Below are 23401 nucleotides of genomic sequence, written 5' to 3' on the forward strand. Positions count from 1 at the left end.
AACATGATTTCCTTGCTAGTCTCCATTTGATAGTATCTGACTTTTTCTCTACTTCAGCTGTGCTATCCAGTCCCAAAGGTACCACATCTGCCTACACAGAGAAACTGAAAGCCCTGAGAACATCCTCTTGGGTGACTTGTCATCCACCCTTATCCCCAAGTTTATCTAAGTAATCTGGGGAGAGGGGAGGGGAGGGAGAATTTAGACCTTATTTTAAATCAAGAAAATAATTTATCCTGTTTTCAGCTGAAACCCTGAAGACAGGCAGGTATGGATGGCAACCCCTCCGCACTTTTAAAGGAATCATGGTGCTGAGCTGCTTCTCAGCTGGACCCTGAAACTTCATCCAGTACAGAATGGCTCTGTGAGAGCCGGGTGGAAGGGGTCTGTCTATATATATATGCACTTGCCCTCTAGAAGCTGATGCGCAGAAGGAATAAAATACCTACTGCTTATCCTTTAGCTTAAATAGGGCCCTTCTTTTTGGGTTGTACAAGGTTCTAGCCCTGGCTCCCCAAGTATTGGTGTATAATTTATATAGTAATTTTATTTCCTGTGATGACTGGATAACTGGATGAATAGTAGGCTAAGAATGATGGAAGAGGAGGGAAAATGGATAAACAGGGTGGGCAGACTGTTTCTTGACAATTCCCCATCTCCCCCTGGCAAATGCCCTCAATTTGTCCCTCCCAAATCCCTAAGGGATAAGACCCCAACTCTCCTAAACAGAGCCTCTTCCCCAATACAGTATTTAACCCAGGGGTCTCAAACTCAAATGACCAGGAGGGCCACATGAGGACTAGTTCATTGGCCCAAGGGCCGCATCACTGACATACACACCCTCGCTGCCCCCACTCCACCCCTTCCATGAGGCCCTGCCCCTGCCCTGCCTCTTCCCATCCCTTCCCTGCCCCCATTCCAACTCCTTCCCCAAAGTCCCCACCCCAGGGGGGCTCAGGGCATGAGGGCAGGGAGTTGGGGTGTGGGGTGCAGGAGGGGTGGGGGTGCGGCAGGGGGTCAGGGTGCAGGGTGCAGGAGGGGGTTGGGGTTCAGGCAAGGGGCTCAGGGCAGGGAGCTGAGGTGCAGGAGGGATGTGGGATGTGGAAGGGGGCTCAGGGCAGCAGGGTGCAGGAGGGCTTCAGGCTCTGGCCCAGAGTTGCTTACCTAAAGCGGCTCCAGGGTGGCAGCGGCGCACACTGGGGCCAGGGCAGGCCGCAGGAAATAGGCCCATGGGACGCGTGTTTGAGACCCCTGATTTAGCCAGTTGTCCCACTTCCCCATGTAGATTTGGTCACTGATAAGGATATGTCCACAGTACAGCTGTGATCATGCCCTCCCAGCATGGGTAGACACTGCTAACTCTGCTGAAGCTAATGTAATGCTGACAACCAGGGTCTGTCGGCGGGCAGGATCGAACCTGAAATCTCTGGCGCTTAGTGCAGTAGCCTCTACTGTATGAGCTAAAAGCAGACAGGCTATTAGCTAAGGCTGTAGAGCAGATTCATTTTCTCTCTCTCTTTACATAGTCTTTGTGCCACTAGATGGGACAGACCACCACACCCAGAAGGGTTACACTAGCATGCTAGAAATGGCCCAGGGACATTAGGGCTCCATTGGTGGTTGGAGTCCAAGCCCTCCCACCTCTTGGGTCTGAGTCAGGTGACTAGCCCGAGCCGCCACCCCTGTCACAACGTCCATGCTGCAATTTTTGGCATGCTGGAGCGGAGCTAGTGCGAGTTTGTTTACGGGGGCAGGGAAGACTGATCCCGGCCGCAGCGCAGCCATACCCCCGGGCAGCCCCCAGGTGTGGGAGGCTGATCCCGGCCGCAGCGCAGCCATACCCCCGGGCAGCCCCCAGGTGTGGGAGGCTGATCCCGGCCGCAGCGCAGCCATACCCCCGGGCAGCCCCCAGGTGTGGGGGCAGAGGAGCAGCAGCCGATGGCCCCAGTCTGCGCGGGTGACGCAGCGCACGGGGCTGTTCGCTGAGGAGCTGAGCGGGGTGCGCAGACCGGTCCGCGCGGTGACAGCACGTCGCCGAACGCACCTGTCTGTGAGTGGCTAGAGACAACGGCCTTCTCCAGCGCATGCGCCGCAGGGGAGACTTCGGCAGTTCGACTCGAAAGTGGAGGCGGGTCAAGGCGCATGCGTGGAGGGGCTGCAATAGAAAACTGAAAAATAAAAAGGGCTGCGTGCGCATGCGCAGTCACGAGCGGATTAGACTAGCCTGCGCAAGGAGACGAGAGTTGGGGTCGGTCGGGCTCGCTCGGGATGGACGAGGACATACTGACCACGCTGAAGATTCTCATCATCGGCGAGAGCGGCGTCGGCAAGTCCAGGTGAGGCGGCCCCGCTCCCTCCGCGCAACCGCTCCCTCCTCGCGGCGCCAGTCTCCCGGGCCGGCTGATCATGACTGGGCCCGGTGCCGTGCTGCCCACCCTCCTCCCGCGGGGCCCGGCCCGGTGAGGCCTCCTGGTGTGGGGCTGCCGGTCTCGGGCACCGCCTCGCGCCCCGGCCCTGTTGACAGCCAGCGGGGGATACCCCCCCCCCAGGTCCGGACCCTCCCCCCCCCCTTCAGGTCCAGGCCCCTCCCCTTCGGCCCTGGTGACCAGCGGGAGGATCCGGGCCCCTCCCCTCCGGCCCCAATGACAGCCAACGCCCCCCCCCCCCTCCCCCCAGGTCCGGATCTCCCTCCCCCCACCAGGTCCGGGCCCCTCCCTTGTTCACACCCAGCGGGAGGATCCGGGCCCCTCCCCTCCGGCCCTGGCGGTAGCCAGCGGCGCTCCCCACCCAGGTCCTGGTCCCTCAGGCCCTGGTGACAGCCAGTGGCGTCCCTGTCCCCCCTTCAGGTCCGGGCCCCTTGTGTTAACAGCCAAAGGTGGGCCCATCTCTGGGCCAGGCCAGGCCCCTTCTCTCCGGCCCTGGTCACAGCTAGCAGGGGCCCTTCACGTCCTGGCCCAGGTCACAGCCTGCCCCCTGCCTCGGGTTTGGGACTCGACCCTCTGCCCCTCCTCATTTAGGGGCCTTCCATGCCTTGTCTGGGACGTTCCTCCTCACAGTCGGGCTATCTTCCCTCCTGCTTATCCTTGAGGGACCCTCTTACCTAGTTGTCTTAGTTTCTGTTCAGAAGCAGGCTCCCTCTTGGCCCCCTCTCTCCCCCCCCCCCCCATGGTGCTTTAGGTGCAACTTGTTAAATTACTTCTGAACCACTGCTTCCCGGTACCCGCGGATCATACTAGTATGAACCTTCTGGCAGTGAGTGAGTAGGGGTTCTTTGAACAGTCCCCTGACCTAGTTAAAAGAGGGACTAAATAAAAATATCAAAACTGCACTACTCAGATCTGTTGACTCCCCTCCATTTTACTATGTATGGGTCTTTCAAATGAGATCTGAAAAGAAGGTCCTGACCACGCTGTGTCGAAAAATGTATGTGCTGTACATGTGACCGTATCATAGTTAGTCTTGGCAGAATTTGACTTTTTTTTATCATTTTGGTGAATAATAGTGTTTTGTTAAATCATTTTTATTGATTTTAATTTATTTTCACAGTTGTGGGAAATTGTGGGGTCGGACAGTTGAGGGTGTCACAGTAATTACTTAATGACAGACCTTGAGATATACAAAGTTAAAGCTTTAGAATATTAAATCACTAATTGTGAATATTACAAGTCAAAATGTATGAAGTAAATATCCTTAAATCAAATGCAGTTCTCAAACATCCTTTTTTTTTTTTTTTTTTTTGCCTATCTGTAAATTTCTATTTATTATCAATTGAAATATTCTTTTGGTTTGTGTGTTTGTTTACATTACTGTTTATTGACACTTACTAATAAAAAAATCTAATCATTCCACGCCTAACTATATTACATTTAGAAATAAATGCTTTTTTAAAACAATAACTTAATTCTGCTATCTTGCATCAGATAAAAGGGAAACGGCTACTGCTAAAGTCTTGCCTTCTAATAGTTTAAGCAAGGTGACAGCTAGTCATTGCTTCTTTCTAATCCTCAGTGTGTCGGATCTGTAAAGTTTTGCACTAATCCTGTGATGACTGACATGACTTGAGCAAATTTCTTTTAGATTAAGTCATCTCTTGTTCATGTGACCTTGTTTAAGTTTACACTTAAATAAATAACTCCCACATCTTGGTTACCTAGTGTATGTATTTATCTCAAAACAGACATTTAAAATCTTATTTCTGTGTTATAAGGATTTTACTATTTTATATCTAAGAATAACATTAAAGCCACTTAGCATTTAAAGTTTTCTTCATTTATTTGGAAGGTAAACAGCAACTTTGTGTCAAGTACAGTAAATCCTCACTTAACATTGTAGTAATGTTCCTGAAAAATGCAACTTTAAGTGAAACAATGTTAAACAAATCCAATTTTCCCATAAGATTTAATGTAAATGCGGGGGGTTAGGTTCCAAGGAAATTTTTGGGGGACAGACAAAAGGCATTATGTACTGTACAGTACTGTACTGTGGTGGGGAGGTGTCCCTGGCTTACCCCTGGGGCTCAGGGCTCGAGGTGCAGGCTCTGGGAAGGAGTTAGGGTGTGGGAGGATGCTCAGGGTGCGGTGTGGGGTCTGGGAGGGAGTTAGGGTGTGGGAGGGCGCTCAGGGTGGGGGTGTGGGAGCAGGGCTTTGGAGCTGTATTCCGGCTACACTCCAGCTCCAGGCAAAAACCTGCAGCTCCACTACTCCGGAGTTGCTCTGCGCTCCAGCTCCGGGCTCCGCTCCAAAGCCCTGTGCGGGAGGAGGCTCAGGGCTGGGGCAGGCAGGAGGTGCAGAGCACTTAGCTGGGGCAGCTCCTGTTTAGTGCAGGGGGTGTGCAGGTGGCTCTGCACAGCGCAGCACCCCCCGCCCCCCCCCCTGCAGGCAGGGCCACCCAGAACACAGGTGCTTTAAGGGCTGCATTTACATTAATTCTTATGGGGAAATTGGATTCACTTAACATCGTTTTGCTTAAAGTCGCATTTTCCAGGAACATAACTACAACGTTAAGTGCGGAGTTGCTGTATTAAGGTTATAACAACCAAAAAGAATGTACTTTATATAGAAATCCATGATTAAATCAAGTCTTCCTGACTAGTGATCTAAATCATTATTTAAATCAAATCCACCCTGCCTCGCATACAATTCAAGTCAAACTAACAGGCCTGTAGTTTCGCAGATCACTTTTACCCTTTCTTATGAGTAGGAACTGTATTAGCAATTTTCCAGTCATAGGATATAACCCCCAAGTTTACAAATTCATTAAAACCTCTTGCTATTTGGGCATGCTAGTTCCTTTAATATTCTTGGATGGAGATTATCTGGGTCCCCAGATTTAGTCCCGTTAAACTGTTCGAGTTTGACTTCCACCTTGGATGTGGTCATTTCTACTTCCATATACTCATTCCCATTAGCCACCCTGCCACTGTCCCTAAGCTATTAATTAGTCATATTTAAAAACTGAGGCAAAGTATTCATTTAGGTGTTGGGCCATACCTATACAGTATTATCTTGAATCTCCACCCCATCCTCTGTGCTTAGCGGTCCCCCTACTTTCCTTTTTTCATCTTATATGGTTATAGAACCTCTTACTACTGGTTTTAATTTCCTTTGCAAGGTCCAACTCTGCTTGGCTTTTGACAGTTCTCATTTTATACCTACACTTCCTGCCAAGAGGTAGCTTTCCTTGCTGATCCATCCCGTCTTCCATTCCTTGTAGGCTTTCTCTTAATTACCTGTTTGAGATGCTTGGTCTGCAACTCTTCCCTACAAATTTTTTCCCCCTTGCTTGGGATGCAGGCTTTGGATAGTTTCTGGAGCTTTGACTTAAGATAATTCCAAGCCTCCTCCACATTCAGATCCTTGAGTTTTTCTGTCCAGTCCACTTCCCTAACTGATTCCTTCAATTTTATTTAAAGTTTGCCCTTTTGAAATCAAGGACTCTAGTTGCAGATCTGTTTTTGTTTACCCTTCCATTTAGTTTATACTGGGTTAGCTCATGATCACTTGAACCAAGGTTGTCCCCTACAGCCAGCTCTTCTATGAGGTCCTCACTATTTACCAATACCAAATCTAAAATGGAATCACCTTGTTCGTTCCGCAACTGTTTGGTGAATAAATCTGTCTGCTATCATATCCAGGAAAATCTAGGCCCTACTATAATTAGTAGCAATTGTCCTCCAATCTATATCTGGGAAGTTAACATCTCCCATAATCACGCAATGCCTAGTATTTTGTATTTCACCAAAAACATTAAAGAGGTCTCTGGCTATATCCAAACTGGATCCTGGAGGTCTGTAGCATACCCCTAGTACTATCCCAGGGAAACCTCTAGTAGCTTTCTTCCCCAAAGTGATTTTGGCCAAAACAGATTCTGTCTTAGTCATTCCATCACTTCTAATGTCTTTACAGTCTACCTCATCATTAGTATACAATGCTATTCTACCACCTTTACCTTTTTCTGTTTTTCCTGAACAACATTTACCCTTCAATACCTGTACTCCAGTCATGACTACTATTCCACCATGTTTCTGTTATCCCTATAGTATCTGGTTTCACTTCCTGCACCTGTGGTTCTAGTTCTTCTGTTTTGTTACCCAGGTTCCTTGCAATGGTGTTAAAACTTCTTAGTTATTTCTACTTATCTTTGCCCAGATTCCTCAGCCAAATGCATAGTCATTCTACTTTCAGTATCGTCTGACTGTTAGCTTCATTAGTATCATCACTGTCTTTTCTCTTAATGTCCATTGTCCTACCTGCTGCTGTTCCTTTCTCCATTGCTGTATCCTTCCTTACTTGATTTTCCTCCTGCTCAATGTTCAATCAGGCATGAAGATTACATGACTCCTCCAAGTTCCGGTTTTAAACTCTTAATCAGTTGTGCCAGCATCCATCCCAGAAGTTTATTTCCCTCCCAGCACAGGTGGAGTCCATCCCAGGAGAACAGTCCTCTGTCCATGAATGCCTTCCAGTGATCAAATATCCCCAAGTCCTCCTTATAGCACCACTGCCTGAACCATCTGTTGATCATCATCATCTTGTCTCCCCTTCGTTCTCCCACTCTAGGGACAGGTAGAATCCCACTGAAGATCATTTGAGCCTCCATTTCCCAGTCTAGCTGTAACAAGGGAGGCTATGCCAGATTCTCGCTGGAATGTATAATTTGTTTCCACATGAAGGACAATCAGTGGATTCTTTCCTGCTCCAATTAGGATCTTCTTCAACCTCAGGTCCACATCCCAAGTCTTAGCTTCTGGCAGACAGCACACCCTTCTGTTCTCTGGGTCAGCTCTGGTGACAGGCCTTTCTGTTCTTAGTAGGAAGTCACCAATCACATAGACCTGACTTTTTCAGCTGATAGTGTGATTCTCTGGCCTTCCTCCTGTTTTTTCTGACTGCAAGTTCTCTTGTCTTTTCTCCTTTGCAATCTTCTACGAGTCCTCTTGTATTCCTCCGGGGGCTCTGAACTCTGGGTGTCTTCATTGACTCTTCCCCTCTTTTTATAGGACTAGCTGCTCTTGTGGTCCAGTTACAGAATTTTCTATAATTTGATGTGCCATCCACACCTGTACAATGTAAAATTTAACTTTAGTGTTCAGTTTCATCAGAACTTTAATTTGTGTGAGGCTGCATTCGTATTTTTCAGTGTATTTTGGAACCTGTACACTGTAAATATGAAAAAAAAAAAACCACAATTATTTCTAATACTTACCACTAAAGTTCTGTGGCTTTCTGTGTCTAAGAAGTTTTGCACATATATTGTTTCTTAGATTCTTCCTACTGTGATAAGTTAACTTGCACTTTGGAACTTTCTTTCAAATTGCAGAAATGTTGTGCTTTTTTGCACTGAGTTTTAGAAGACTTGAAATAGGACAATAGAAATAAAATATTCTGAACAGTAGAGTATGTGACGTTTTGGATAACCCTAGTCAGGGACAGATTGAGGCCTAGCTTCAAAGAGGCTTACTCGGTATTGGAATTGAAGAGTAAAAATAACTACTCCTTTTTCAAAACATAGTTAATGTTAGTTATACAGCAAGCTGACATGCATTACTTTTATTTGCACTGTCTTGAAGATGACACTCAGGTCTACCTTGTTTTATATTAAGGTAACGTTGCTTTCAGATTTGTGGTATACAATAATGCACTCATCTGGCAAGCTACAGTTACACTGCAACAATAAATACTTAGTGTTCTAATAGTATCTTTTTTTTCCTCCCTTCATCAGCCTTTTGTTGCGGTTCACAGATGATACATTTGACCCAGAACTTGCAGCAACAATTGGTAAGTGTGTGCTAACACGACTTCATAAAAATTCAAACTAACTTAGGTAGAAGACCGTGACTTGCTGTGTTTGCACAACTGGTAATGAGGTTCAGCCTTATCTGCTCTTCAGTAAGGTGGGAGGGGATGATCTTGGCTCAGTCATTAACCTGATCTACACTAGAAATGAAGTCAGTTAAACTATGTTGCTTGAGGGTGTGTTTAAAAATAAAATAAAAATAAAAAAAAATATCCACATCCTTAAGTGGCATAGTTAAGCTGACCTAGCCCCCACTGTAGACAATGCTAGGTTGACAGACCTACCTACTGTCTGTTGGGGAGTTGGATTACCTACACACCAATAGGAGAATGCCTCCTGTCAGCATAGGTAGTGTCTACATTGAAGCACTATTGTGGCGCAGGTGTGCCGCTGAAGCCTTTTAGGTGTAGACATATGTATAGTGTACGGCGTTAAACACTACAGAAGTATAAACAGTAATTGGGTGCTCTTACACTTTGCACAAAATCAGTTCAGAATTGAGACAGTGTTGTCGTGTGTATTCTTGAAGATGGAAGGTATAGACATGGATTGTCACTGAAGGAGACCTGCATCTGTTAGCACTACAACCACACTTGTGGTGTTAATGAATTTATTAGAGCCGTATGCAAAAGATTCTTGCTAACCTTCATGAGAAATCAGTAAAATCTCTCAAAAGTAATAGGAGATTGGAACTTAGTTTAATAGTAATAAGAGTACTGCACAGGATTCATGTTAGAGTAGGTGCATAGGTGGCCTGCTCCAGAGAAGTTCTACATTATACTGGGCACTGAACTCCTGTTTCCCAATCCTCCCCCTTCAAGGAACAGATGTCTGAATGATAAGAAGTGGCTCCTTCCTTACCTACCCCAAAACAAGTATCCGCTCCTGGGCAAGTGGCCAAGAGGAGAGGGGAGTGCCCAGATCTGCTTAAAAAAAACTGTGCTGGGACAGTGTGAGTGATATGGGCAGCAGTAAGGGCCCAGCATTAATTGAAATGTATTTAGGAGGGAGAGACGGACCCTAGAATGGGAGGGGTGCTGGTGTGGATATTGAAGTTTGTGAAAGGCAGTAAAATGCCTAAAACCCGTCCTGCTATTATGTGATATATCGTATAACTGTAATCCAAGCTAAACAAATAGCTGGTGAACTGGGAGCAAATTAAGGTAACTTTCCTGTACAAGGTATTCTAATTCTAACACTAGACTTACTGCAATGGAGGTTCTAACTAAAGACCTGGAAGAGAGCAAGTAATTTTCCTTAAACTCTTGATCAATCGAGGTGACTACTGAGAGAGAGAAACACTAATGTAAAGCCAAAAATAACTGTATAGTTGTCTAATGTATTTGACTAGCTGAATTAAATATTGGGGGATGAGTAGGACACTATGTAATCGAATTATTGTTTAGGGATAGCCATGTTTTAATTCCAACTCCTAATGCAGAAAAAATAGGTATTGCAGAAATACTAACACTAGATTTCTTTTGGATGTCCCGACCACTAATTTGGGCAACTGAGACTTGTTGACAAGGCATTGCTTGATACCATCCCTTCAATCTACCTTCTCTTAATGGCTTGTGGAGTGAGAAAGAGACATACCTTTCTTTTCAGTGATATCCCCTGGCACTAGCTGCCATCTCTAGCATAAACTATTGTTAGGTTAAGGTTGCAAGCCAATTACATACATAAAGATTGTAGCAAAAATATATGCATAAGGAGGCGGAATTAAGGTTCTATGGATGACCTTTCTTGTCACATCCTAACTTCTGAATGCCTTTCAACCTTAGTCTGTTAAAGTGAAATATTAATGTTAGATTAGCACACAGAGACCCAGATAAGAAATGGGGCCTTTATTGTGCTAGATGCCATCAAATATAGGAAGATCCTAGCTCAAAAGAGTAATCTGTATCAGCTGGTGAGTTTCTTTTTTACTCTGGGCTTGTCTACCGGCTGGATCGATGGGCAGCAATCGATCCAGTGGGGGGTTGATTTATTGTGTCTAGTATAGATGCAATAAATCAACTGCCAATTGCTCTAGCTTCTACTCTGGTACGCCACCTTGACAAGAAACGCAAGGGGAATTGACGGGAGAGCGTCTCCCGTGGACACACCGCAGTAAGTAGATCTAAGTACGTCAACTTTGGCTATGTTATTTGCGTAGTTGAAGTTGCATAACTTAAATTGATTCCTCCCTGCCCCCCGTAGTGTAGACCAGCCCAAAGAAAACTTACTTTTTAAAGAAGTTTTCTTACCATCTGACTTGACCTGTCTGATCAGCACTGCAGTATTATGGACAATCATCAGTATGGTGACAAAAATGTCAATGCTTTGTCAGCTCGCTTGCTTTCAGGTGGGTATTGAGTATAAATATATTTCCACATCAACAAGAACTGCTTGAGCTCATCCTGGCAAGAAAAAAGGAGGTATCTGAGTTCCTGCTGCGTTTTCCTTAAACAATGCAGGCCCTGAAGGAAACCATTAATGGAACATGCATTGAGGATCAAATTCATGATGTAGGTCAACTTGCCAGAGTTTTAAAAATGTCTCTTCTCAAGGGGCCAAATCTACATAAAGCTGATAATTGTCAACTATTGCATAAACTCCCAAATATTAAAACTTTTCAGCAAAGCAATCAAAAAATTGATTCTGTATCAACCTAAAGTTAACAATGTTGAACTTGAAACATATTGTTTACCTTCAATAACCATATCATTAGCTGATGTAGATTTAGTTAGTTTTACTATACTACATACTGCTGCTAGCCCTGTGGACACTATTGTTCCACAGTGTAAGGAGCCACAGTATCCACCCTTTACTCTGGAACAAAGCTCGACCTTTAATAATACTGAGGTTCTAAACTGTTTTACAAGAGAACCTTCCCTACAGGTGCCTGGCATAAACCAAAGAAATACTATCTTAAGAACTATTTTTTGAGTCTGTTTTTATGTGAGAGCTTTTATTGGGTCAATGAAAGCTCTCACCGTTCATCTCAGTGAAGTGTTGACTCTAACATCTAATGGTGATATAGATGTCAATATTAACTATTTCACTATTGATCTCCTTAGCAGACACAGCTATCAAATGTGTGACTTAGCTGCTTCACATACGTTCCAAACATCCAGCTTCTTCTTTTACAAGACTTAATGAAGTCTTCAATAACTAAACTTTTTGCAGAATTTTATAGACTAAAGCATTTCAGTCCTCAGGAGACTAAACTGTTGTGTGTCACAGACAGAAAACAGGATAGACTGAAGTGCTACCAGTGCCTAAAGTCCCTGTAATAGTGGGAAATCGACTTGGTGAGAGATGCCTAGATGATCCTAACAGGCAATTCATGCTGCAGAAGAAGACAAACCCTCCACCTCCATTTCCCAAGGTCCCTGCCAGTGTGACCTGAGGAAAATATTGTTTCCCAATGCCAAATCTGGTGATCAGTTTGACCCTGAGCAAGACACACTGACCAGCCATCTAAGAAAAAAGGATTTGAACTGCTTCAGAGCACTGCTTCACCTTATCCCATGTTCCATCTCCAGCTGTGGCTAATCTTTGCTGCTTCAGAGGAAGGTGTGGGATGTGAAACAATACATCTGGCCAATTGTGCATTGAGGGGGAGGGGACTTCCTTCCTGATGCCTGCAGGTTACTGGCTGAAGCCCTAAAGCATGAAAATTGATTATAGCCATTGTATTAATGCAAAGCTGCAAGTGTTTTGACCATGCTGAAGGCAATGCGGGCAATCTTGTTCTGCTGTGGCCCATTAAGGAAGGAGATGAACATGGGGATTCACAGATTCCCAAGCAAGAAGAGACCAGCCTGGCTTCTGAGACACACAGGTTGCTTCTACCAGAATCTGGATTACAGCATATAATTTAGAAAGTTATGTAACTTTGTTTTAAAGACTCCAAGCAATGCTGAGTCCACCATCTTCCCTGGTGAGCTGATCTGTTCCATTGTTTAATTACCCTCCCTGCTAGGAAATGCTTATTTCAGGGTTTAATTTGTCCAACTTTAAGCCACTGCATCTTTCACCTTTGTCAGCAAAATTGTAAAAGCCTCATCTGATCTTTTCCCTGTATAGAGCCTGTACATGGTGATCATCAAGCTGCATGTCAACAGTATCTTCATTAAGCTGACTAAGTTGAGCTCCTTAAGGCTCGTACTTAGAGCCCTGCCGATCTGTGAATATCCGCTTTGTCTGCAGATATCTACGGACCATGTTTGCAGATCACAAATCAAATGCAGATACAAATTTTGTATCTGGGGACTCTACTTGTACTGTAAGGCTGTTTTTCCCCCTGGCCCCACAGCCCCTGGATCATTTTTGTGATCCTCCTGTGAACTCTCCAGGATTTCCACATCTGTTTTGAGAAGTGCATCCCCTACTTCTGCTTAATAGTCCATGTGTACATCAAAAATCTCATTAGTCCATTTTGCCACAGCATTGCACTGAGAACTCATATAGAGGTCAACATAGTCAGTCACCTCAGAATCCTTCTAAATCACTGCCCAGATGGTCTCCCATTGTGTAGGTATAACCTGCATTCTTGATTTCCAGATAAAATACCTCAATTAAACTGACGGTAATAAAACATTTTGTTGAATTATAACCATTTAACTGGGTGATTCAGATCACTCTAACAGTAAATAATGAGGACTGGTTACTATCTCAGCAATCTTTGTGATCTGCAAATTGTTACCAAAGATTTTGCTTACCATCTAGATCATTGATAAAAATTAAATAGCATTGGACCAAGAACACATTTCTAGGGGACCTGCTAGAAACAACCCTGATAATTGATACTTCCCATAGCTTCTGGTATAGCTGCTGCACACTGGGAAATGGTGGAATGAAAGGGTAGAAATTGGAATCTAAACTGGAGCAAACTATGTGGAGGAGGAGGGAATTTGGAGTTAACTTGAACAGCATACTCTATGTCCTACACTAGGCTTTGAAAGAGTCTTCAAGTAACCTTAGGCCATGTGCCAATAGATATATCATGGAAGTGAAGCAGGTACTAATATTTCCTTCATGAAGTGTAGCATTCTTGAGTAATATTGGCATTCAATTCAAAGTTCTTGAGATCTTTCTGGATGAAAGGAACTATATACAGTATAAATATAAGGTATTTGTATGTGTTCTGAATCTATGCTGGTGGATTGTGCATTTGCTGTGTTAACAATTAAAAGTCTACTGGTGTAAACCCTTTTTGCAACTGTCTGTGGACTCTAGCTCTGTTACAAATGTGCTTTTCTGCAAGCTCACTTTTTTTTTAATTAGGCTTCTTATAATCAAATTAATGAAGACTAAAGTAGCAACAGCTCAAATAAATATTAATGCATGCCAGTGATGCATTTACAGAGATCATAACTACGTTTAGCATTGTGATACTGGGTTTCTTTTGTACAAGTTAAGGTGATAGTCTTGTTGCATCAAGAGCCCTGCAGTTTGTTAGAAACATAGGTCAATTTATTATTTGTCTTCTGCTATACTGTAACTATGCTCTCCTTCCCATTATTACCTAAAAGGGTTAAAATATACAATTTGGTGTAATGCTAAGCAGCATGCTTATTTAAAAATGCATAGGGAATAAGTAAGTAAGTTTACATTTTTAAATACCTCTATCAAATTCAGATTTTGTTAATTTTGATTGGCCTGTATTGCTCAGAAGGAGCATTTTGGGTTCAGTTTAGAGTAACTGGTAATGGGGGTCAGTGATGTGAAAGGTGTGTGTGTGTGTGTGTGTGTGTGTGTGTGTGTGTGCGCATCTCCAGTTGAAGTTGCATAACTGTATCCAGTAACAAAATCTTGGGCCTGTTTGTGGAATGTGAGCAAGGTGCCATTACCTCAAAGTTCAGCTAAACTTTTTGTAGTGGTATAGACAAGCTACGCTCACTTCCTGAAACTTATAATTGGGATGAGAATGAGAGAATTTTCAGCTAAAGTGGCTTGTGTGTTTTTCTTGTTTTGTTTTTTAAGGTGGTCATGATCATGTAAAAACAGGGTTGTAAAAAAATAATTGTAGCTTCAAGTATATATCTGTTTAAAAATGTATACTTAGCTGTTCATTAGGGCTGTCATGGCTCTTAGCAGAGGTACCCTTTGATGCAGCTCAGCATAGAATGCTATTAGTTTTAAGAGCCAACTCTTTTTATGTTGAATGCTGAAAATTGACAGGGCAGCAGGTTATTTAGGCTTAATCTAAATCAAATTGTAGGCATGGCAAGTTCCTGTTTTACCTACTTAGAGTACATTTGCCACTGACTTGTAACTGGAGATATAGTAATTAGAATTTCTGGCTCTGCAGCTTGTTCATTCAACAGTAATTGTGTGCTAAACCAATCTTAAGAAAACATTATGTGGTACTGTTATAAACTGTCAATTATGGATTAAGAATCTTAATTTAAACATTCAAACTACACCTTAGTGTACTTTTTTTGTTATAAAAGTAGTTTTAACGACAGTGATGGGGTGAGGGGGTTGTTTTTGGTTTTGTTTTTTTAAAAAGCCTGTGTAATGTTCAGTGCATTCTAGAATCATGACCTTCCTAGATACATTTTATAGCCATAATCTAGGTGCTTCACACTGCAGTGTGCCTAGAAAATTAATGAATCCAAGCTGTGGAGTACTAAAGCAGGGAGAGAGTTCCAAAGTAGAGGACCCTTCAGAAAATTGAGTTAGACTCCAGCTGTAGTGACTCCATTGATTGTAACAGCAGCATCCTCACATGAAAGCAGTGTGCCAGGTAACCAGGCTGTCATTTGTGACTTGATCAACTGAAAATACCTTAAAAAAAAGTGGGCTGTAGTCCACGAAAGCTTATGCTCTAATAAATTTGTTAGTCTCTAAGGTGCCACAAGTACTCCTGTTCTTTTTGCGGATACAGACTAACACGGCTGCTACTCTGAAACCTGAAAATACCTTTAACTCCATTCAAACTTATTAGCAGTGTACGTGACTCTGGAAATGCTAATGTAATGTTTTCTAGGTTCTACATTCCATACTGAGCCTTGGGCAGCTTGCCCTCATGCAAACAATAAGCCTTTAGTTCCTCTGCAATAGCTGGGTCAAATGTGTGGAAGACAGTTGAGTGTCCTCAGCAATGAGTATGCCACAAACCATCTTTCCTGTTAAACCTTCCAGTGGCTTTCTAAGCAAGAAGTAATAGAATAGACCCCAGGTGATATCCTTGAGGTTTCCTGGGACAGAGAAGCAATTGATCAGCACTGTCTGCGGGGACTTTTCTAAGAGGCATTATAGCATTTTCATCTGAATGGCCTTTAACTGTTAGATCAGTGTCCTAGATCTTAAGGCCAGAAGGGGGATCATTATGACCACGTAGTCTGATCTCCTGCATAACATGGGCTATAGAATTGCATCAAGCCCATAGCTTCTGGTATAGCTGATGCACACTGGGAAATGGTGGAATGAAATGGTAGAAATTGGAATCTAGACTGCAGCAAACTATGTGGAGGAGAAGGAAATTTGGAGTTAACTTGAACAGCATACTCAAGAATGCTACACTTCCATGATATACCTATTGGCCCATGGTTACTTGAAGACTCTTCTAGGCCCTAATTTCAAAGCCTGGTGTAGGACCATAGTGGGAAAGTAGGAGAGATGTGGAGGTGGGTGGGCAAATAGTAACCGATTAAACTAATCCATTCCACCTGCTATTGTCAAAGCACAACTTCAGTTCTGACTTAGTTGGATCTTTCGTTGTCTTTCTGTCTGACAAAATTAATCATAACACACGTTTGAAGGAGAATTAAAACCTTTTTATTTTTCCAGGTGTTGACTTCAAGGTGAAAACAATTTCAGTTGATGGAAATAAAGCTAAACTGGCAATATGGGTAAGTTCTGAACATAGTAAAACACCAGAGCTTTACATAGTTTATTGATTTGTATTAGTGGTGATGATTTTTATGGAAAAATGCAGTTGAAGGGATTTGCCAGGTTAACAGACTTTGTTAGTAGTGGGGTGTGTGGGTTTTTGTTTTGTTTTACTGGGTCATTCATGAAAACGTTACTGATGGGATTTTCCCATTTTCAGGGTAGGTAATATAGCTATAGTATCAGTTCTGGTATCTGAAAGTAAAGAATGGGATTCTTCTGTAGAATTCTTTTATGGGAAGAGACTTTACTGTTATCAAACAAAATTTAGAAGCCAACAAGTATACAGGAGAATATGGAGTTACATTAGAAGGAAAAGTCCTTAATTTGACGACCGATAAATATTACCCGTGCCTCTTATAACATTCTACTTGAGTTTATATCACATCAGACTATACAGTTTGAGCCTGATAACTAAGCATGTTAAATTAGGTATAAAGCGTCTCACGCTGAATTCACATTTCTAAAGAAAAAATCTTCTTAACTAAGACTTTACATTTTCCATACAAATACGAATACTGCATAAATTACCTAGCTTGAGAATTACCATAGTTGTGTATGTTTAATTTACATTATTAACTTTAAAGTGACAAGAATGTGGAAACATCCAGGTGAACCAAAAGGAGTTTGCCTGCTAAGGTCTAAGTTCAGGATTGCCTCTACTAACATAGCAGCTAAAATAGAGCAAGAAGCTCTGAATCCTGCATAACTCAGTTTAAGTACTTGTGATGACCTTGACTGTTGAAGGGAAACCTCAAACCTTGAACTATGGAAAGTAAGGAAGGGAAAAGGTTTCCCAATAACTCTTAATGTTGTTTGCTTTTTAATCTATAAGCAAGGCTCATGTTCTATGGTCACAGAATCCATCTCTGGTATGGAACAACCACTGGAATTCCAGTGGTTGTCAGTTGCTCTGTGCTGGCAGGCTGCTTGAAACTCTCACTGCTAAGCAGAGTGGAGCAATTCTGGTGTTGCCTGGTCTGTCTGAGGAAAGAAGCAGAGTACAAGAGGGAGAAAAATAAAGATCAGGGATACTTCCCTTGCTTTGATATCAAAAGTGCTGCATACCTCAAGTACCAAACTGTAGGCGCTGGAGATATGACTGTAAGTGCCTACCTCAAACACATCCTTGATCAAGCAAAGCCGAGTGGATATGATGGTTCAGGGTATGTCTTCACTACCGGCCGGATCAGCAGGCAGCAATCGATCCAGTGGGGTTAGATTTCTTGTGTCTAGTCTAGACGCAATAAATCAATCCCCAAGCACTCTCCCATCGACTCCTGTACTCCAGCTTGACAAGAGGTGCTGGCAGAGTCGACGGGGGAGCGGCAGCAGTCGACTCACTGTAGTGAAGACACCGTGGTAAGTAGATCTAAGTACGCTGATTTCAGCTACGTTATTCACGTAGCTGAAGTTGCGTAACTTAAATCGTTCTCCCACACCCCCACGCCTCCCAGTGTAGACCAGGCCTGAGAAAATGGACAGCTGAATAAGGGCCTCATAAGCATATGAGAGAGAACAGGAGCCAATGGAACATTTCCTCTGAGGTAGGAGTGTTAGAGCAGCAGAACTCTTTCCTGGGAGGAAGAAAATGAGCCAGCTAGGACACCTGCATACTCTTTCCTGAAGAGACAGGGTGAATCCTTTGAGTAGGATTCTCTCCACGAAGGGAAAGATAACTTCTCTTTTCTTTTATGCCCTGCATCTCCAAAACACAAACCTGTGTTATAAAACTGCTGGCTTTCTCTGTGACCACTGCATTCACTCATGGTCCATGCTAAACTCAGGAATGCAGCATAAAACATGTTCATTAAGTGCTAGGAAGATTGCTGATTTCTGTATACCTATGTACAGTGGTACGGTCTCCATGCCAGTATAGAAAACCACAGTGGTGTCTGGTAGGGAAACGGGCTGGTGAGGGGCCAGAGTTCTGCATTTCTGTGGTTCAAGTGGCCTGGAGAAGCAGTACTATTACAGCCCTGGATAACAGTCCCTGGGTGAAGACCGGTAAGGGGGATTTGCAAAGGAATCCTGTGCTCTGGCTCTAGTTTGAGATGGGGGTAGGGGTAGATGTTGTTTTTTTTTTTCTCTCTTCACCAAAGTGTTCTGTACTCCACTCACAAAGAGCTTGCATATTCAGGATCTTTGGTGGTGGAGTGAATTTTGAACCTGAATGAAAAACGTTGCTGATATCTTAGTTATTGGAATGACTGCTCTTTTGGAGGTAGATTGGATGGCATTTACTTTTTGTTTGTAAGCAATACGCTTCTAAACTGGGACAGAGTTTGAGTAAATGAGCTTCTGTTTCTGATGCATGCATACTCTCATGATCTTTGGTGCTTATAGTTCAGTGTAGTTTCAAGGATCTACAACAAAGCATCTGTAATCAGCATTTTAATACTTGGTCTCTGCAGACCCATTCATCCTTTAAGTTCATAAAGTCCTAAGATATAAATCTGATTTCACAAGCTACTTCAGTTTAAGAAGAAACATGATCAGTTTTTTGGTACTTCTGCTACAGCTTGGTTTGCCCTAATTTTCTGTGGTTTGAAGCTGATTATCAAATACTGGGCAGTGAAAAGCCATATATCTTGTCTTGTTATCACAAGACTTTGCAGTGTTTTGCAAACCTAAAATGTTCACTTAAAAACAAGTGAAGCTGTTGCACTGGCGTCTCACTTATCCGCTAGCTGTAGAGCAGCAATAGCGTCAGTGGAAATGTGAGTGCCCTATATCGTAGAGTGGCGTATTTTACTTAAATGCTAAGACTTTAAAAGCCACTTCCTGAAGCAAAATTCTTATCAACTCTGCATCTAATCTTAATTGTATTTCATCTAAAGGTAATTAAACTTGATTCCTTTGGTGGTGCTATATTCCATGATTGTTCTGAAGTTTCTTTTTTATTGTGTTAATTAGATCTTGCAGATGCTGTACTTTCAGTAGCACGTAGAGTAGATTATTTTGTGCAAATACAGTAATGGAAAACATTCTGAATATTTTTAGGATACTGCAGGTCAGGAGCGGTTCAGAACATTAACGCCCAGCTATTATAGAGGAGCACAGGGTGTTATCCTAGGTAAGTATGCTACTCAACGTACCACTTTAAAACCTTTTGATATTTTTTTTTTCTAGTTTTACGAAAAAGTTAAAGACCAACTAATTCTTCTCCAACTACGTTTGGCTGTTTAATACTGAAATTCTTGACTTCTAGTTAGATACTCCAGTAATTGGGAGTATCTCAGCATCTTGAGCATCTCCTTCCGACAGGAAACCACCTCCCTTCTTTCCAAAAGAAATCCATCACAGCTTGTATACACAGCGCCACAGTTCTGACTACAGGGATGTGAAATGTAGAGCACACTGAAATGTTGTGCTCTTACTAGCCCATGTAAACTCTGATGGCACATACTAAAAGTTACCAACAATACACACCCCTCCATAATCAGGACAAACAGTGCCATGTAGACAAGTCTTAATGTTTTATTTAACTAAAATATATCCTCCATTGTGCTCCCAACATTGATGACCTTTTTATCACACCCCCAATGCAATTTGGAAAAGACTGTGGTTTAAATTAAGAAGTCTATGCTTCAGATAGAAGGAAAGGAGAACGGGGTCAAAAAACCTTACTTCTTGCATCTGCCCTCTGAAGATAACTATTGCTTTGCTTTTAGGTATTTGCCTCACTGTGTGTTGGAAGTCTCCTTACTAGGCACTTGGAGCGCAATGTCTGTTTCGCTATTGCTGGAGTTGAGCGGTGGACAAGAAATCCAGGGGCAAAAATAATTTTGGTGATTGTTAGCCTTAAATACAAAGCACCTTGGCTCTAAGAGGATTCTCAGCCTCATTCGTGTCCTATTGTATATGCAATAACTTGAAAATATGCTGATATGTCTGTCTACAAATCTTTTTAAAAAATTTCAGATTTTGAATGTCTGCAATAACTTAATAGTTGCAATAAATTATTTGGAAATGTCTTTAAAATAATATGTTAAATCAGGTTCGTGACCATTGGCAATATTTTTCAGTTTATGATGTCACAAGAAGAGACACCTTTCTCAAACTGGACAATTGGCTAAATGAATTGGAGACATACTGCACAAGGAATGACATAGTTAAAATGTTAGTTGGAAACAAGATTGATAAGGTAAGCAGACTTGGAAAAATTACCTTCAGTAGTTTATACTTATACATCTATCACAGCATATAATATACTGTTTCTTCTTGCAGGAAAACCGTGCAGTTGACAGGAATGAAGGTCTCAAATTTGCAAGAAAACATTCCATGTTGTTCATAGGTATGCTCTTGAAGATATATGTAAAGCCTACATGATATTTTAAGTTACCATTGTGTAAAAAATAAAACTGGTTAGATTCCATTTTTACAGAATTGCCAAGGCGAAAATTTTACTGTATCCGCTAAGTAATCTAATAGTACCTTTCAGCTGCATTGTTTAAGTGCTTTACAAAATTAACTTAAGCCTCGACATCCTCAAGATAGGTTTTCCCATCTTGTTTAGACTGGTCTCAAAATGAATCTATCCAAATTTCTAGACTCATGGCAGATGAAACTGCCTGACTGGAGCTGGAATCATTCTTTTCAATCTGTACACTTCCAGTGCATCCATCACCTTAATATCTAAATACTGTGGTCAAAATAAAGGCTGTATTATGTTCCTAATACCATTCTCTATTGTACTCTCCCATATTAAGAAACCTCTCTAAGTGGGATTAAACTTGGTGGTGTCTAGTAGAAACCTCACTCACTGTGACTACTCTAATGACTGGACCATATATCCTGCTAACTCAGTACCACTAGCTTATTACAAGACTTGTCTTATGTCAGTACAAGGCTGTGCTGTAAAGTATAATAGACCCTTTAACACTGCTAGACTTTCAAGTTTAAAAAAAAAAAAACTTGAACATGCCAATTGTTAGAATAATATTTCGCATAGCATGTCAAAGCTCATATCTGTCTGTAGAGAGTAAGTCATCTTACTGCCTTAAATACTAGGACTTGCTGTTCATCTGTGACTACTTTCCCTTTTGTACCAAAAGTGTAGGACGCATGTTGAGACTAACACCTGTTGGTTCTCTCCAGTTAAAGTAAGAAGATGGTGAAAGATACATTAATGCTTGCTTGACTTCTTAAATCTCTCTTTCCCCCAGAGGCAAGTGCAAAAACATGTGATGGTGTACAGTGTGCCTTTGAAGAACTTGTTGAAAAAATCATTCAGACTCCTGGACTGTGGGAAAGTGAGAGCCAAAACCGAGGCGTAAAGTTATCAAACCAGGAAGAAGGCTATGGAGGAAGAGCCTGTGGTGGATATTGCTCTATGTTATAAACTCTGGGAAGGTTATCCTCTTGCATATTTAAACAGATAGTGTCACCTTTCTGTAAATTCATTAACTGCTATTTTTAGGGACCTTGCAGTTTGCACATATTTGTTTTGTATCATGGCGGTGAACATTTGTAGGAAAACATGCTCAGCAGCTTTCCCAGTTGAAAAATGTTATGGTAAGCATGCCCAACTTGCAATCTTCAGGTTTTTTATATGTAGCATAAAATAGTGTGCAAGAACAAATGCACTCAAATTTTATGACCTTATACATTTATCATGTAACTACTCTTTAAAAAATAGCCATCTAACAAATATACATTGCTGCATTCTGTCTGCTTTTTGTCTGGATTTTTTTTTTTTTTTTTTTTTTTTTTTTGGTTTAAGTACTGTTGGAATTCTAGAATTGCTTTATATGCACACATCCTAAAAACGATGCAAGATAAAATGTGATATCTTTTACTGATAAATGCTTGTCCTTGTTGGTACTATATAACATAAACAGCATGATTACACAATTCTTACAGCCAAGTCTGTTACAAATTCTTTTTCATTAAGCAGAGCTATCTAAACTATGGCTTCTGCCAGTTAATCTGAACACTTTTTGAAGAGATTTCTAAAATTTCCTTTGAGAAGTTGAGCAAACACAGTAGGGGATTTTTTAAAAAATCATCACTTCAGTTGATAACTTGATTGCTTAACTGGCATCTTAATCCTGTCATATTTATATACTAAATTTATGGCATTCTTGCACAGTAGTCTTTACGATGCTGCCCACCATAGTCCTGCTCTAGAGTCTTCATTTTTTTTGGCCAAGGATTTGAATGGTGTCTTTTTTTTATTCTTTCTTTGTGAATCAGCTTGTCACACTTAAGTACAGACGCTCTTTTCCTAAACATTGGTAATGTACATGTAGCTCACTTATGGCTATGAAGGTCTATATCACATAACTGCTTTGCTTTGTGTGGCTATTTGTTCAGAAACATAATTTCCTGTCAGACACTAAATATGGGGAAAGTCACACTGCTTTTGGATCTCTGGGGAAAATACTATTGCAATGAGTATTTCACTTGGGTTTACTGTAAACAGCCAGTGGTTTATCTGTTTCAGAAGACTTGCCTGTATAGACTAATAAATTTTTTCCACAGTATTCAACTTTTCTATCCTCTTCCTATTGTACAGTTGTATATTTTCTAGTACACTTTTTGTGGAGGGATTATTTCTGGTGCATTAAAGCAAAGACAAACCTAGACACATCCTTCTTAATTAATCAGGTAACTGATCTCCATATTGGAACAAACCACTGAGCAGTTTCTTGTAAATATACATTAAGATACCTTTTTAATACTGCATTTTCTGTAGATGTCAGCAATCCATCATAGTAAGTCTGTATTTTGCAGCCAATTGGATTGTTTCTGGTTAAGTACACTTTTCATCTATGGAAACCTTGCTTTCTACTCTTACACTTGGTAGAAAACATTACCAAAATTCGAAGACTTAAATATACTAGCTGTTTTTACCAAATATTGTATCTTAAGTACTATTACTGTAAGTAGGATCATTTAAATATGTAAATGTAATCAATAATTTAATACACTTCCATGTTGCATTAAAGCTTTAGATGTGTCTTCCTGTGTCTTGATACAGCATACGTTTGCTAACCCAGTTATTCATCAGTGGTGAGGTTGTCCTGGCTCTATGCTTTGAATGCTTGATTAGGGTAGGTACACATTTACAAAAATATTGACCTAAAACCTCAGCTGCTGAAATGCAGCTTTCTGATAAATGATGCTAATTATTTAACTTTTAGCTAGTTGTCAGTTTCAGGGCTGTCCTGTCTAGGCCGAGTGCATCCCCTCAGGTTTCAGGCATTGTACCTTT

General features: G+C 41.9%; 1 protein-coding gene across 1 annotated transcript; it reads left to right on the top strand.

The window, feature by feature from the left end:
* Positions 1 to 1861: 1861 nt before the first annotated feature.
* Positions 1862 to 23148, top strand: RAB18 (RAB18, member RAS oncogene family). The gene is made up of 7 exons (XM_054020774.1): positions 1862 to 2336; positions 8221 to 8276; positions 16081 to 16142; positions 19186 to 19258; positions 20211 to 20329; positions 20413 to 20479; positions 21351 to 23148. The coding sequence occupies exons 1-7, from the start codon at positions 2269 to 2271 to the stop codon at positions 21524 to 21526; spliced, it is 621 nt and encodes a 206-aa protein (XP_053876749.1). The 5' UTR covers positions 1862 to 2268; the 3' UTR covers positions 21527 to 23148.
* The last annotated feature ends 253 nt before the right edge of the window (positions 23149 to 23401 follow it).

This window comes from Malaclemys terrapin, chromosome 2, assembly GCF_027887155.1.
Source record: "Malaclemys terrapin pileata isolate rMalTer1 chromosome 2, rMalTer1.hap1, whole genome shotgun sequence".
Lineage (NCBI taxonomy): Eukaryota > Metazoa > Chordata > Testudines > Emydidae > Malaclemys > Malaclemys terrapin.